General features: G+C 40.1%; 1 protein-coding gene across 5 annotated transcripts in view; it reads left to right on the top strand.

Moving 5' to 3' along the window:
* anks1b (ankyrin repeat and sterile alpha motif domain containing 1B) overlaps window positions 1–16,626 on the top strand; it is a 218,406-nt gene that overhangs the window by 60,876 nt on the left and 140,904 nt on the right. For all 5 annotated transcript variants that reach the window (XM_051391667.1, XM_051391664.1, XM_051391663.1 and 2 more), the window contains exon 3: window positions 2,297–2,453. In XM_051391667.1, the coding sequence (XP_051247627.1) occupies window positions 2,297–2,453 (157 nt within the window). The remainder of the gene's footprint in view (window positions 1–2,296; window positions 2,454–16,626) is intronic.

Below are 16,626 nucleotides of genomic sequence, written 5' to 3'. Positions count from 1 at the left end.
TGCAAGGGATAAGTGTAGACATCTTTATTTAGTCTTTAGTCTGACTTGTAGATATTAGTATATTGATGTAACCTTATATATTTCTATGTGAGACCTGCCCCTGGTAATAAGTAGGTTCATCCCTACAGTACTAGCAGTCCCCATGTTCATACGTTATTATAGAAGTATTGATTATAGCCAATTAAAATATAAATATAAATAAATGCAGAACATAAAAGGTAAGAGTTAATCTTATGAGGTTTCATTAGATGAAGGTTAACAGAATTTAGAGAACAAATGTAATCTTTATATTAAGTTAAATGATGACAACCAATCATCGTAGCATTACAGCAGTCCTGTGTTGTTCTGAGTGTCATGACATGCCGGTACTCTTGGGCAATGGGTCGAAATTGCAAACACACTATTTCTGCAGAAGTTTAAATGCGTGCATGCTCTGTGTCTGTATCTGCACAGAGCTACTGTGCAGCTTCCTTTCTTCACCTGGGCCTGCTGAGAAATCCGTTACACAGTGTGGATTAGCTGCAAGCCTGACCGCTATCCCAGCTTGGCGGAACTGAAGGATTAGTACTGTGTTTTGGGGGCAATTATGTGGATTTCCTACTTCAGATCAACTCAAGAGGAGAGGAGGGAGGGAGGGAGGGAGGGAGGGAGAGAAAAATGCAGCCTCACAGTGAAAATTAGGCCGCCAACAAAAAGCTGCAGAGGAGTGATTTAACGTTTAGGTGGGAAAGTAAAAAGAGAACTGGCAATTAAGACATAGACTTGGCAGCAGGCAGTGCTGCATTCAGAGATTTGTTATTCAAGCTGGGTTTGAATTGTTGTTTGAGATCTTTTTAATCATTTTTTACCACATAAAACTTTTGGGGCAAGAAGTTTAATATTTTTATATGTGACCCCCAGATCCCGTCAGTGTGGTTTTGCTATATAACTTCCACTTAAAGTGAGTCAATTATATAAAAATTGAATAACTCATTAATTAACAAAGCAGTTCATTAAGCATCTCAGCGCTGCTTTCACCTCTGGTCCCAGGAGAGGTTTTGCCCTTCTCTCTCCTCTTTTTCTCCCCCTGACATTTCAAATGCAAATGAAGCCCTTCACCTTTCCTCTACAGAGAGATAGGTGACAACTTCAGCTGAAGACTTCCTAATATGAAACAGCCCTGCTGACATTACTACTGAGCAGCAGCTAAGTGGATTTCCAGAACAAGCACAGGCACAATGATTTGTCACTTTATCTATTTGTGTAAGGGAGATTACTTTATTAGAGGGAAACATGAGAGCATTTGTCTGTCCTCAATTTGTGATCGTTTCCAGCTGAACTCCCTGCTATCACTGCCTCCTGGACTGGGCTGTATACTGATCCTTCACTCATAGTAACACCATACATCCCTCCATGACCTATAAGCCTGTGGTTTACACTAGGTACTTTAAGTAGGCTCCAGCTTGATACTGAGCAGAACCTGTGGTTATAGATCTATGCTGTCATTGAAGGAGGAAACAAAAGTAGATAGAACACCTGATTTAAATACATTTATTCAGTCCAATTCAGTCCCACGTGTACATGTTGATGTACATAAACCTGTGTTTTTGAGTATCAAACAGGGCCAACTCACTTCAGGCAGCGTTAGGGAAAACAAAACAAGCCATGATTTTTGCAATGTTATGCATGCAGATGTGAAGGGCAACATTTCCAAGTTTATTCTGTCTTATCCTGTCCTTATGTTTCATTAAAAATAGAACTGCATGGTGTATCCCTTATCTTCTTGAGGATAGTTATAGTTAAACAAAAGGTTCAGTTGAAATAAGGAGGAGTTGCAGTAAAGATGGTGGTGTTGTATGACATAATAACTTTAACGGTAGGTACGGGAAAAAACATCCTGTGTAGGTTATTCAAGCTAATTTTGGCTCTAGCATATGTGATGCTGATTAACACATGATAACACAGTTATTGAGTGTTAAGACCTGTTGAAATCCTGTTGACTGGTAATTATTGAATTTATTAAACCTGTTAAAGCGTCACCAAGGTCACAGAATATGAGTGCCTGTCAAGAGAAAAGGCAGCAATCATTTTCATTATGTAGATTCCTTCTTGGATATATGAAATATTCAGTAAAATTATACATTTATTGTTATTTGCAAAGTGATTTATTATGTTTTTTTTGTGAAATGTGACAGTATTCTGTGATATGGATTTTAGGTCTTAGTGCCCAGCTCTCCTCCTCCTCCCTCTCTCCATCCCTCCATCTTCCGATCTGACGATATATTGATCTGTATGTGTGTGTGTGTGTCTTTCTCAGGGAAGTGGTACTAAAGCTGTTGCAGTTTGAGGCGTCCACAAACATCGCTGACAGCAAGGGTTGCTTCCCGCTGCACCTGGCCGCCTGGCGGGGAGATGTGGACATCGTCCGCATCCTCATGCACCACGGACCCTCTCACTGCCGTGTAAACCAACAGGTAAACGCCACAATCCCACCATCATCCTCTTAAAAAAACCTTCATCTTGAACACCACGTCTTATGAGCGCTATACTGTATTTTATTAGAATTGCATGATGTGTTTCTTCAGTCCAAGATAATGCCATAATCTCCATTCTGAAGTGGTCTTGAGGTGGTCTTAAGGTGGTCTTAGGACACAGAACTCAAGACACGCAAAGAGCAGGGAGGCCTAATGGTTGAGGAGGCTATCAGTTAACCACAGAACCTTAATGCCGAATGCTCGTAAAAGTTCACCCCGCTCAAGTGTTCTTTAGCTAGACACAGTATGCGTTGGTCTGAGGTACCTTGTGGCACAAAAAACACAGCCAAAAGATGCCTAAAGAATGAACATTTGGAGCTTATGATCATGCAGCTCCTTTCTCTTGACATACTAAATAGCTACCTCAAGGTCTTCATGGGTCCACTCAGTTCTGAGGAACCAAGAACCAACACAGGTGCTTAATAAGTTTCTATGACTTTATTTGTTCATAGGACATGAGCAATATTGCTGCTGTAGTCGATTGTGGCTGCTTGTTAATTGATAGCGCTTCATGCTTGATAGCGCATAATGCTGCTGCCAGTGTTGTTGTTCTCCATCTATCGGGGTCTGTTCGGGTCTACCGCATTCTGTAGCAGTGCTAATTATCCTTTGGTCTGTTTGGATCTGGTTGTGCTCAGGTCCCTTTTGTATTGGGTGTGTCTGTTTTAAAAAAAATTATTAATGCATGTCAGGTTCAGCTAGCTTTACCACAGATTTGTGTCTGATCATGAGGATCGCTCGTCGGTGGGCTTCTGCTGCTGGCCCTGACCTCTAATGTATCACTGGGAGAGGACTCAGCAGAGTATCACTACATTTTTTGTTTGGACTTGTAGGTAGCCATTTCACAAGTTGTGTGTTGCTACCTTCCATAAAAGAAATGATACATGAATCTAACCTTCTTTCGTGTTTTTCGGGACCCCTGAGCCCCCACTTACATGTGAAATGATTAATTGTGGCTGAAAGAAACACTCTCCCTGTGTGCTGTCACTCTTTCAGAACAAGAAAGGTCTTATCAGCTAAATTAAAGTTGAGGTCTTCTGTTGTATTTCTTGGGGCATTTTCAAACCAGCGCTGCCACAGGTCGTCTATCTAACAGAGCCGATCTTTTACAGTTCCCAGTGATCTCTCTCTGACAGCCGGGTGAGAGTTTCAGCTCTGGGAGCATTCAGCCTGCCGCTGCTGTCATTCCTCATCAGCAAAAATGACCTTCTTCTCCTCCCTCACTATTTCTCTGTCCATCTCCGCTTGCAGCGTATTGGTGATGTCACGGCTCGCTGATGCTCCGCATTTTGAGATGAGTACAAGGCACACGGGAAGTGGTGTTAACTCAGAAGTGCTGGCTAAAATGTTAATGGCTAAGATGTCTGTTTTAATATTCCTATTCCTGATGGCGGCGTAGTAATGGACCCCCAGCTTATTGGAGCGTTATTTACTCTGCCTAATAAGCACATTTTCCTCTGTCACCATTAGCCAAATCGTTTCCCTCTGAGAGTTGTTAGAGCCTAATTGTTTGTTGTGATAAATGGTGTCCCTTGCCCCTGAAATGAAGAGGTTTGTCAGCAAGTGAACATGGGTAATTTTCTTTTTTTTTTTTACCCCGTCAATGATTTGTAGAGCTGAGCAGGCTGCTGTGCAGGCAGCGTGGACACACACAGGGTGGAAGATGCTGATTGAGAAGGTACTGAAGATTGATGCTGACTTCAGTACACAGTCAATGTGTGTTAATGTGTGTGTGCACTGGTGTTTTGCTTGAGGGACATATGAACATCTCTGGTGACATGCTTTTAGACTTTTTCAGTTTGTGGTACACTATGCAAAACATTCCAGTTATTCTAGTGATGAAGTGTAGTTGGTCTTCGGGTGTATCTGTTTTTTCTTGTTCCATTTTGTTTAATGATTTTTCTATAATATCTTTCAGGAAACCCTTATGCTGTTTGTGTAAGAGGCAAGACTTTATAGCTGAAAGGCATCATTTTAACAATGGAGACGGATTAATGCTGTTGTGTATTTAGTATTTGGTGTGCACATAAAACCTCAGCAACGATGCTGTGCGCTCCATGCTGCCAACATATGCCAAAATGGATTTCTGGTGGCTTTACAATGACACTGTTGCTGTTCTCCAGTGTTTTAGGGAACATTTTCTTCATACTACAGCATGCAGTGGTGATGTTTTAAGCTAGTGTGTTTTAAATAATGTATAAATGGATTGTTTAAACATGTACTGTGTAGGTAAGGATTTATAAAGCATATTTCAAACACAAAAGCAATTCAAAGTGTTTTACATAGGCAAATAAAACATTAGAATCAGAACAATAAGCAATAAAAGCCATTGCTTATTGGGTATAGTAGTGTGGACAAGAATTTTGACAGCTGTATTTATGCCAGGTTTAGTATCTTGCCAAGTTTAGCAGGTCTGCAAATTATTACTGAATTGTTCATTTCTCTTCTTTGTTACTTTTTTCTTCTTTTTTTTCAATTGTTTCCTGCATTTCTTTAGTTCCTTCTCTCCTTTTTTTAAGAGGTAGTTGTTGTTGTTGTTGTTGTTGTTCATCCTGAAACCAAAGACGAGGTATATCTACAATTACAGTTACTGTTTCTGACTTTTTCTAAAGTCTAGTCTTAACTTGGTGACAATCTAAATTTGCTTCAGTGTCTATATTTTCTTTCTTTACTAATAATACAATTTCTCTGAATTTATCGTAGTTAACGGAGGATCAATGAAAAATACAGAGATATCTATGAATACTTGTTTAATTATTGTAAAACACTGAATGATTTCTTTAAATAGGTCTGTCCTAGCAGTAAGCACATTTCTAAAGCAGTTCCCTCCGTCTATTAGCTATACCTGCTTATCCTTCAGGGTCGAGGTGGGCTGGAGCCAATCCCAGCTGACATTGGGCGAGAGGCGGGGTACACCCTGGAGAGGTCGCCAGTCAATCACAGGGCTGACACATAGAGACATACAACCATTCACGCTCACATTCACACCTAAGAGCAGTTTAGAGTCTGCAGTTAATGTTTTTGGACTGTGGGAGGAAACTGGAGCCATGAGGAAGGACTGGAGGAAATTCACGCAGGCACAGGGAAAGCATACAAACTCCACACAGAACGACTGGTAGAAACAAACCCAGAACCCCCTTGGTGTGACAGTGCTAACCACTGTGGCACCAAAAACATGTTATTTTTGAAATACAGTATACATTGATCTGTCTAAAAGGTGTATGCAGTCTGGGGATAGAACATAATAATAATTTATTATGACAGAACATTCATGTGCATCTGTGAAATGAAAAGAACCTTTTTTTTTCACAAATTCTCATATAACATCTCACTTGTTATATCATCTAATTACACTGATCAGCTTGTCTTGTATCTCTATCATGCGTCTCAGTTTATCAACAGGCTGGAAATGACAGGTTTTATCTACCATGTTATCATCAGGTTGTATCTCTATTTCTGTATAATAAACACCGGTGAAAATCCGAAGCTACAGAGCTCACATTACCAAACCTTGACTGTCTGTCACACTGTTGCATACAAACACAGCAACGCAGACTGAAGCATGGCTGCGCTTTGTCATTCTTAAAGTTTATTTTTGCCTTAAGTGCTGAATTTAGCTAAATATGGGTTTAGCTCCAAGTTTAAATTACGGTACCTGCATTTTACAGTGCTGTTATTATGCATATTTGTACAGTCTTGCAGTTATGCATTCTCAGTATGAGGGTACAGTTGTCCTCAGGTTGCAAGCATAAATCTCTAAGATTTATGTAGTGTTTGCGTGTTTACGATGCCTAAGCGCCATATTTTCCCCCTGTCTGTCTTGTCTGCAGTAGAGAGCAGGGCCTGCATACATTAGTCAGGGTGATATACTGAGTCCCACACGTGCTCACACCCATCATTCAGACTTACAGCAGCAAGCCATTGGCTGCACATTACCCCATTCTCAATGATATTACTCTGCCCACGCACACTATTCCTCGTGTCAGAGGTTGAGTGTGAGTGTGTGTGTGTGTGTATCTGTGTGTGCAGCTTAGGTTTATAGAGTGACTCCACAGCAGCATATGCTTTCTCAATATCTGCTCTTTTCTTACATGAGAGAGGGAAATGTAACATTTGTGCTCACCTTTGTACAGGAGGTGACAAATGGTAGCATGAGAGTGTGGCAAAGGACACAGGAGGGAGCTGTAATGAGTGTGAAAGGTCTTGGAGAGCATTAAGAAATTGACAGAGAGAGAGGTAGCGGAAGTGTGTAGGTGGGCCAGTTCCACGCTGCAGCCAATAGAGGATTATTCAAGGTTAGTGGAAGTTATTAGTTGGCGGTAAACCAGTTCCAGCCCACTGTTTACTGCCTAATTGGTCCCTGTAGTTCCCATTCACAGCTGTTTTTGTTTATTGTGGTAGCATTTGTGTGTATGAGAGAGGCGGAGGCCATCTGACTGGTGAAGATGATTATACATAGTGTGTGTGCATGTTTATGTGTGTGTTTGAATGTGTGTGAGACAGTGATGGATGGTGAAAGATAGCTTGTTTACTTGAGGCTTGCACTCTGCTCGCAGGGCCAAATGCATGTCTTGAAGAATGAGGCGTTGTTTGTTGTGATCTCTCTTTCTCCCGCTCAGATTGACTCATGAACTGATGCTTCACTTTAGGTCTGTAACTATGAATAACAATGGGGTGGCCTGTTAGCTTCAGTAGTCTATTTTTGTGTGTGTGTGTGTGTGTGTGTGTGTGTGTGTGTGTGTGTGTGTGTGTGTGTGCATATTTTAGCCTTTAGAGGGGAGCAGATACACCTGGACTTGACTCTCAAATAAAAAGGAAGAAGCTTGACCCTTGACTTGTGTTTGTAGACAGCTGGTGATAGATCATCGTATCTCTTTAAAGGATCCTAGAGTCCCACTGGGTCTGTTACCTGTCTTGATCTGAAAATGATGAGAGAGATGGGAGTGACTGAGCCTAATCATTCAAAACGGTAAACTGAGGGCCTGTCTGGACTTCAAAAAGTAAATGGACTAAATAAGCTGCCCAGGGGCAATGGGAGCAACCTTGTTAAAAGACATTATTAAAGAGTAATGACATTTCAAAAACACCTTTTTTATACACTTACTGTAGACTTCACAGTTCCTCATTCAGCCTTCATGTGACCACATCAGCATTTCAGCAGGTGATGAACAGATCAATGAGTGGCACAGCATCCTATGAAATGGTGGTCAGCAGTTACAGCTCATCTTGTCTCATCTGACAAGTGTCCTTCCTGCACCACTCAGTCTATCTTTACAATGACCATTTTAAGAGACTCTTCTTGGTGGTTCATTCAAGGAGGCTCCAACAACTGAGAATTGGCCTCTGGAAAACATCAGTCACAAACTCTATGGCAAAAATCCTATCTAAAATAATAATGTGAATGTGGTTGCCTCAAGCTTTTGAACAGCCTCATCTTCCATATTTATGTAGCTGCATAACACAGAATATTACAACAAAACAAAATAAGTTTAAAGTGATGCCTTACCCAACCAAAGCAAGTTTCAAATCAATTTTAAATTTATTTCACTGCAGTGAAATAAATGAGACCTGTGATTTCAGTCTAAAATGTTTAATTTGGACTATGGACTGCTCTAATGTTAGATATATAATACTGTAGTGCATGGGCTATGCTTCTTTCATTCTACTGTATAACATTTTAATAAAACATGATGTAGCATTATTGCAGGATAGATGCAAGAAACAAGTATTGTTTCTGACATTTTATGGCTTTATTATAGAATTGATAGTGGTGAGATGACAAAAGATGAGGGGAACGAGCGATGGGGAATGACATGCAATAAATTTCCCCTGTTGGACTAGCACCGGGGATGTTGTACCATGATGTCTGAGCCAAGTTTAGCCCCTTGTTCAGGGGCTTTTTGGCCCGGGGCTTTGAACCAGCAGCACTTAGAGTAACATGTATTTAGTTAGAATATATAGCCTGACTAATGATGGCACATTTTACCTCCGGGCACCTGCCCAGAGCAAGCTTGTGCCTGACCATGGCATTGTGATGGACAGTTGTGTCCTCCAGACTGTTGATCCCTCAGATGTTTTGTGTGTGTGTGTGTGTGTGTGTGTGTGTGTGTGTGTGTGTGTGTGTGTGTGTGTGTGTGTGTGTGTGTGTGTGTGTGTGTGCGTGTGCGTGTGTGTGCGTGTCGTGTGTCTGTGGGAACAAGCGCACAACCTCTCTCTTTGTATAGGGCCTCTGGTCTAGTCAATTTAAGGGTCATTCTGCGTGGGTGACTGACAAGGTCAAGTATGTCCCCCTGTGCTGCAGATACATCCCAAGAATGTTTACTTTTCCACCAACAGAAGGACAGAGGGCTTATACTGTTCCCCCTTTTGCTTCCTCTCCATCTTGTCCACCTCCCTTTTTAACTCCTTTGGGAGAACAAAGGAGATCAGCAGCATACAATTATTGAGATAATAAGTGAGATTAGAAGGCTGGTGCAATGTGTCGTGCGCATGTGTTGACACATACATGCATAAAGTGCTTCCTGCACGCCTCTCTCCAGGTGCAGCAAGGCCTTCTGGGAACCTAGAGGCTGTGTGAACTAAGACAAAGGTAAAAGGTCATGAGGTTGCTCGCCTGCTGTGTGTATCCACAAACGTCTCTCTGCGTCTGTGCTTGGTAATTCCATGCTGCATCATGCAAACATGTTGCTACCACACATGAAAATGAAACCATATGTTTCCTGATAGTCAACATGTGAACATGGCCTCTGTGAGAACACATGCTACTACGAAAAACCGCCCTGGGAAAGTCCTTGCTCAAACATTGCCTACCGCCATGCTGCCAAAACACACACACAGTCACACTGAGCCATAGGATGTTTTCTTGTGAGTAATCTATTTATAAAAAAAAAGTAATGTCATATGTTTTCCTCAGCCTGGCGATCCGTCGGCAAGAGCTTCCTAATTAAAGTTCAGTAAAAGAAAACTGATTCATCTCACCATGAATCAAAACAAACTACAGCCCTGAGTGATTATTGCAAACTGAGAGCAGATTGTGTGTGAGCGTGTTAATCGAGGTGTTATATGAAGACACGGAAAAACATTTGCAGGATTTTCCTTTTGTGGTAATTTGACAGGAGGTGCTTAATTTACCCCACAAAGAGATCCCTCTTTAAATTGCTCGTCCTGTAGGGAGGTCAGAGTTTGATATTCCAACTACAGAGCGGCAACCCTGCTTCTGTTGGGCATTTGTGTCTTGCTAAAGGGGCACTGCAGCAGTGAAAATCCTTTTCAAGATGGGATCCAGGTCATTCAGGCTCATTTAGTCTCCCTTCAACCATCAGGGCGAATATACTGTTCTACCCCGAGCAATGAAATTCTTCAGTCTGATAAAAGCAGTCCACCTTTATTAAAGCACAGAGAGATATTTCTTTCAATTTCCTTTTTTATTGAATTCTTTGAGTCTTTTTAGTCGTAAAATTTCCCTTTTTCATATTCGGTTTTATCACAACACTAGTCAAGGATAGAAAAATGTTTTCTTAACTATACAGATCAAATTGTGATGTATTGAGCAGAGTTAGTCTAAGACTCTTGCTTCCACAAAAGCGTGAACGCATGTTTTGTATTTGAAATTAAATCATATCTGTGAATACATCTTTGACTTATGCATAGAAATCGATCAAGTAAAACGACCCTTTTTATGTAAGAGACTGTAACTATGCCTGAAGGTTACCAGTTTAATTTTATAGTGTTGTCAATAAAAAAATATTAACAACTGAAATAGCAGTTGTCAACAGTCAAGATCAGAGTTTTAAAGTCAATACTATATAGGAAGGTGTTTAAAAGAGTCATAATATTAGTATAGCTGAAATTATTAATCAGTTAGTTGATTAATTGGCCACAATTTTCATAATTATTTAATGTTTCGGTTATTTATCAAGTAAATCCTTTTTCTTTTCTTTGTTTTTAATCATTGTAAACTGAATATCTTTGTTTTTAACTGTCGAACAAAAAAAGTGTTCTAGGAAATGTTGATTGACATCTTTTATAGACTAAACACATAATCCATAAATCATTAAAAACTATTGTTCATTGCAACCCTAGACAATAGTGCATACTGGGTCATCCGTTTGCGTCGTCACATGAAGAATGAGAATATTTTAAAGCGAGGTAAGAAAATATGAATTAATACTCCTCAAACAAGAGGAAATGAACAATGAATGATGTGCACTAATCTTTTTTAATCTATCTTTAAATAAAGATATGTACAGCCAAGTATTTGATAGTTTGATCTTTTTTTTTTCTTTGTTTGGGAATAAAGATGGTATTTTCTACCACTGACCTCTGTAGAAAAATAGGCAGTGTTTGTTTGTATGTTATTTGGACTTAACCTTTCGAGTGTGAGAGGTGGACAGCAACAGTGAAATGTGGATAGCTGCTTTCTTATTTCTCCTTCCCTCAGTGTTTATCCCTGCTGCTCCTCTCATCTCCTCCTCCTCTTATCTTCTCAGCTCTCTTTCACATACAGTCCTCTTGGCCTCAGGTACTTCATTCACTCCATGTTCACTCTCTCAGTAACTGCCCTTTTTTTTTTTTATTCTTCTCCATCTCTTCCTCATGGCTTTCTATCCCCTTATGCCTCTTTACCAACACAGCAGGGCGCTAATTATTATACATGTCTCTCTTGCTCCTTCTGTTTCCAGCTCTCATTCGCCGCAGTATCTTCTTATATGATGTGCTGTCTTTTTGAAAAATTCTATCCCTACCTTTTCGGCTGGAAGACATAATGGTAATTTTGATAGTACGTATAATTTTAATCAAGAAATCAGGGGAAAAAATACTGGTTTGTTGAATACATTATTTTATGTTATGCTGATGATTTATTTATTTATGAGTACAGTCCCTTACTCCATTAAAGTATTTTGTTTAAGTCACTCACTTTTTGTAAAAGGAAATATAAACCGACTAAGATTCAGGGCTCTGGGTGGATGGTTTCCATGGCAGTGGTTGCTAGGAGACGCACTGTCAATGTTTGTGGTGGACCACTGAGTCGAGCACGTCCTGTGTAGCGTACGAATGTTGATACAAGACAATTTTCCCGCCCCAGTTTTTAATAAGCCCGCATTGGGTTGGTTACTGTTAGCCGTTATAACATTTAAGTTGTAGAATTAAGTTTGTATTACACTCTGAAAGGGAAAAAGACCAAGGATTAAGCTTGTTGAAGTTGGCTTTAATTCGCCCTAGATGTTACTTTTTGGTCATTACCTGCTTAGTCATTGGCAGCTCTACCATACTCGGTGCTTTTCCTGCATTGTAGACATGAGGATAGATAGTATAGCTGTTTCTCTTTCATGGGGGTAGTTGTGTCTGGTGGCAAACTAAGTCATTTTACCTGGTACTTTGAATCACGTACAGAGTGAGAAATTAACTTTGAAATCACAGACGAGATTAAACAATTGGAAGTGAGGTGATATTATGAAATCCATCCACACAAATATTGCCTCGGTCAAATTACCAGAGCAGATAATTATTACCGAATATGCATACAGCAAACACCAAAAATGAAAAAAAATAAATTTCAATTTCAAATTGACTTTAAGAAAACAGAAATAAAACCATATTAATATATTAGAATATATTCAGATCAATATAATAATAATAATAAAAGCAGAAGACAAGAGCAAGAAGGAGAAGAGTTTCACCTTTTGTGTCTCGTCTACTCCATTCTCTATTTATTTACCCAGCTCTCCCCAGGCAGCGAGCTGAGCTGCGGGGATTATGAGATGCTGTAACGTAGACGAAGCTCATCCTGCATATCAGTCCATCAGCATTAACACGGTGTATATTCAAACAAATACCTCTGCGCTTCATTCGCTCTGGTTTCATTTCAGCCCGGGCCTGTCTGATAAGGCTTGCTTATTTGCATGGATGTAGCTGTTTGTTTGGTCGCATGGAGATGAATTTAGATAAGACTGATAGTGTTTGCTATGGGAAATAAGTGTGTGTGTGTGTGCAGGTAAATGCACTGTAATACTACAAGTGTGCTGCTAGATTGTGTGTGTGTGTGTGTGTGTGTGTGTGTGTGTGTGTGTGTGTGTGTGTGTCCTTCAGTTAAGAAAGATAATGAAGGGGATGCTGCATGGATAGTAAAGCTATGTCATAAAAATGATCCTCCTTTAAAATCTATAATAAAACCACACAGTGTCTTGTGAAAAAGAGCAGATACTTTTCATTACTCATACTTTTTTTTTTTAAATATTTCTGACCATTAACTGTGTATCAGCTGTTATATGGTGCTGAGAGAAAAGCACTGACATCCATTTGTATGGGCATGTCAATAATGTGCTGCCATGCCTGTTGATGTGTCATTAGTAGATGGCTGTTGCTCAGAGCCCAATCAGCAACAATACACCAAGTGCTAGATGATATCGGAAAGCTGTCACAGCGAGCGTAATGGAAATATATAGCCCGCTCTGAGAACATGGAGGGAGGATTTTCTACATCTCCCGCTCTCTCTTTCGCCTCTCCCTCGTCCTGTCACTCTGTGTCTCTGTTCGTCTCTTTGTCACTCTCCCTTCTGTCTGGAAATTGCGCTTTTCCCTATCTAAAGCTTTGGCAGTGCAGCGGATTGGACTGACAAAGCTTTATTGTCCGTTTAAGGCTGCAGAGACAGAACAGGTCAGCGACAGCAAAACAATAGTTTCAGCCTCCGTCCCTGTGGTTATCATATCCGTGGTTTATCTCTAGCATTTTGTGTGCATGTGACTGGTTTGCTTCATTATTTCTGCCTCCTTGTCCTTGTGTTTTAAATCTGAAAATGTGGGCATTCTCATCCTTTTGAAGGCATAATCCAAATGTTGGTAGCCAGATGTTGACAAACAATGTCACCGTAAGGTCCACTCAGTAGCTCTTCTGGAGCTTTTTGCTTGTGTCACATTATCTTCATCAGTAGATGGAGCTACCCAGTAGTCATGGATGTTTGCATGCCCATTGTTCTGAGCACTTCAGGGTTCATTGTTGAAAAAGCAGTTGACAAAACAATCTTTCGACAATGTCCTCTCAGTTGTTCTGGAGCTTACAATTCTACCTCACATTTTTCTCATAGGAATGAAAACTGCTGTCACTCCTGAACAGGTCTTTTTAATACATTGAACAGACAAATCTCAGGAGTTGCGAGATGATTATAAGAATAGAAAAGACGTTTTAGTTTCCTTTCTTTTTTTCCCTTTTGAATTACTGGATAATTTTACCTCCTCAGGCCACCAATTATTCAAATACATTAATCTGATTGTGGTTTCACTCCAAACAGGCAGGAGCACATCGTTTGAAACGGGTAGTGTTTTCAGAATGAAGTGCACCATGTTACCCTCTCCAGTAGCAAAGTAGAAATCTACATTGGATTATAAACAATAATAATACACATTTTCTGACTTGGTATTTTCTTTAACCACAGCCTGGTGGAAACTAAGCGTAGAGTTAGGTTACTTTTTACATTGCATCCTCATAGCTCCTGTCTCTCCGTCTGTGCCAGAATCCCATTGTCCATGTGTTGTGGAGGTCAGTGTATTTGGATTCAAAATTCAATTTAGTTAAGCTTTGGCTGCAAAACTGGGCGGAAAATCATGGGAGTGTGCACTGCTATGGCTAACGCAGTTGTCTGGGAGAATGCCTTATCTACTGGAAAGAATGGCCTTGCTCTGTGCAGTGTTTGAATTTGTGTGTTTGGTGTGAAAGCTCAGAGAGAGGGAAGAAATATGCAACCAGTCAGACGGGTTACAAATAGGTATTGCTTGATTTTAAGGAGTCGCAAGCCAAAAGGCTTTGAAGCTGTGCTTTAACATCCTTTTTAGATGTTTCATAAAGGTTCATTTATGTCAGTCAAGTTTGTAAAAACAGGAATCAAAATGGGCCTGTTTAATCATTTATAACCAAAAATCCAAAATGTGTATTCATCTATAGTTGAAACTCTTCAATAACCTAATAAAATAATAACTACTTCTGGGTCTAAGATTTAACCACAGTCCTAAATCAATCTGCTACAAATATTATCTGCCAGTAACCACAGCATAATTCACCATGCTTCATACTATAATGTTGTATTATGTTGAGTAAGCACCAAGAAACAGCAAATAAATATGTGATTGTAACATGGTCAAAATGAATTACCTGTTGGGTCCTTTTTCCAGGTACTATTGCATTTAAACTTTTAGTAGGATGTCCTATTCTCCAGACATTGCATTGCTATTCCACACTAAATACTGTCAGTACCAAACTGTGGCTGAGTGCACTGCATTTGTGGTGGTTTGGGACTTGGCAGGAGTATCTTACACTCTGATGAAGACAGTATATACAGTAGATTAGATAAAATGAAACTTAAATGAACCCTGGGGGAAAGTGGAAAATAGTAATATAGTAGAATGTCCACACAGGATCAGAGCAAATGGAGTTTATTATAACATAATGCGACCAACAATTACACCAGTAAACTGTGATGAATGTGAATTACAGTGTGCACGAGTGTATGATTATTGTGCTTACAGTACAGCAGGCCTGCAATCAGACCTGCTCTGGAAGGTTCCACTCTGCCATCAGTGGAGGGGTGTGCGGTCCAGGGGGGAAAACAGATGGATCTGATTGGCTGAGAAGGAGGGAAAGCTCTCCAGCACGTTTGTGGTGTTTTTGCTGCTATATCACGTGTTGGTGTGTCTTCATATAGGGGCTCTCTCTCCCTCTAGTTATTCATACATACAGTATCTCTTATCTCACTCACTCACTGCTCACAGGGGTAAATGAAAGGAAGGAGAGTGAGGGAGGGAAAGCCGGGCTCTGGGGAGAAAATGAGTAAGAAAAGGCTTGAGATGACATCTGAGCAGCAGATTGTGGTCATGGTGTTTGGAATTTTATCTTGGAAGTTTGAGTGCATTTGAGGCAGGAAATGTGAGGGAATTTGATGAAGTAATAGCAGGAGAAGGTGGGAAATATCAAGGACATATCTGTATTTTGAAGCATGACGGAAAATATTTTCAACTGTTGATAACATGATGAGGTGAGCTCATGTTTAAATAGAAACTTTACAATCAGTGCCAGTTTATTTCATGATTCCTTTAGTTCCTCTACCTCCTTGTCCTACTGTCTCCCCTTGCTTTTGTTCATCCTCTCCCTCCTTTTTCTCCCCCTCACAATGTTACATCCCATAGTGTTAAATTTCAGCCCTTACGCAAAATGTAGGTTTTGCTCTTGGACAAACACCAGCAACAACATAGCCTCACACACATGCCCTTCCTTTCCTTCCTCTATTTTCAAGTATATATGAACATATACTGATTTTTTCCCTTTAGGACCCACTTGTGCACTCTCTATCGTTTCTTTCTTCTCCCCAATTATGGCTATCCATCACGTCTCTCTGTCCTTCATGGGGGTCCCTCTGCCCAGTTTTCCAGTCATTACTGTGCTGTTTTCACCCAGAGCTGCAGGACCCTAGGGACCACCAACAACGTTCTTATCCTGACAGGGGCCCCTGGAGAACCAGAAAATGGCCATAGTTCCTCTAAACATGAAAGCCTCCCAAGTTCAAAGTAACCTTTTAGTACATATACTTTTCTCTGAGTCATGTCGGACACTTCAGTGTTCCTGAATTTGGAGTGATTTGTTTGGATTTTCCCAATGTTACTTAATGTTGGGTTTTTTTACTATTACCTTTTACATGTGTTGAGAAATGCAAAAAAAAAGGTATTTACAGATACATTACCAGAAAGGTGCAAATGAATGTGTCTCTGAACCACATACAGTAATTGTGGCCTCATTTACACTTGTCACGTGTGCAGATAAAATCCAGATATAATTGAATTCACTTTCATTTACACTAAGCGACACATACAACATTGCAGTTTTTGTGGGCTTCATACAAACCAGGATAAGTCTCAGTCCATCTTCACTCTCAGATGCATTTACTTTTGACCTTTTTGTCAAGAGTAAATGTAAATGGGGTTATCAGTGAACGGTGTTTAAACAAATTTATTTAATTCATTCAAATTCATTTAAAAAAACTTAAATATCTTGAGAGGAGAGACATTGTAGTATGTGCTCATAGTTAAATGGCAGAAATCAAAGAAGTCAACATTACATTACTGCTGCT

The sequence above is a fragment of the Dicentrarchus labrax genome, unplaced genomic scaffold (genome assembly GCF_905237075.1).
Source record: "Dicentrarchus labrax unplaced genomic scaffold, dlabrax2021, whole genome shotgun sequence".
NCBI lineage: Eukaryota > Metazoa > Chordata > Actinopteri > Moronidae > Dicentrarchus > Dicentrarchus labrax.
This window is presented reverse-complemented; position numbering and strand designations above follow the sequence as displayed.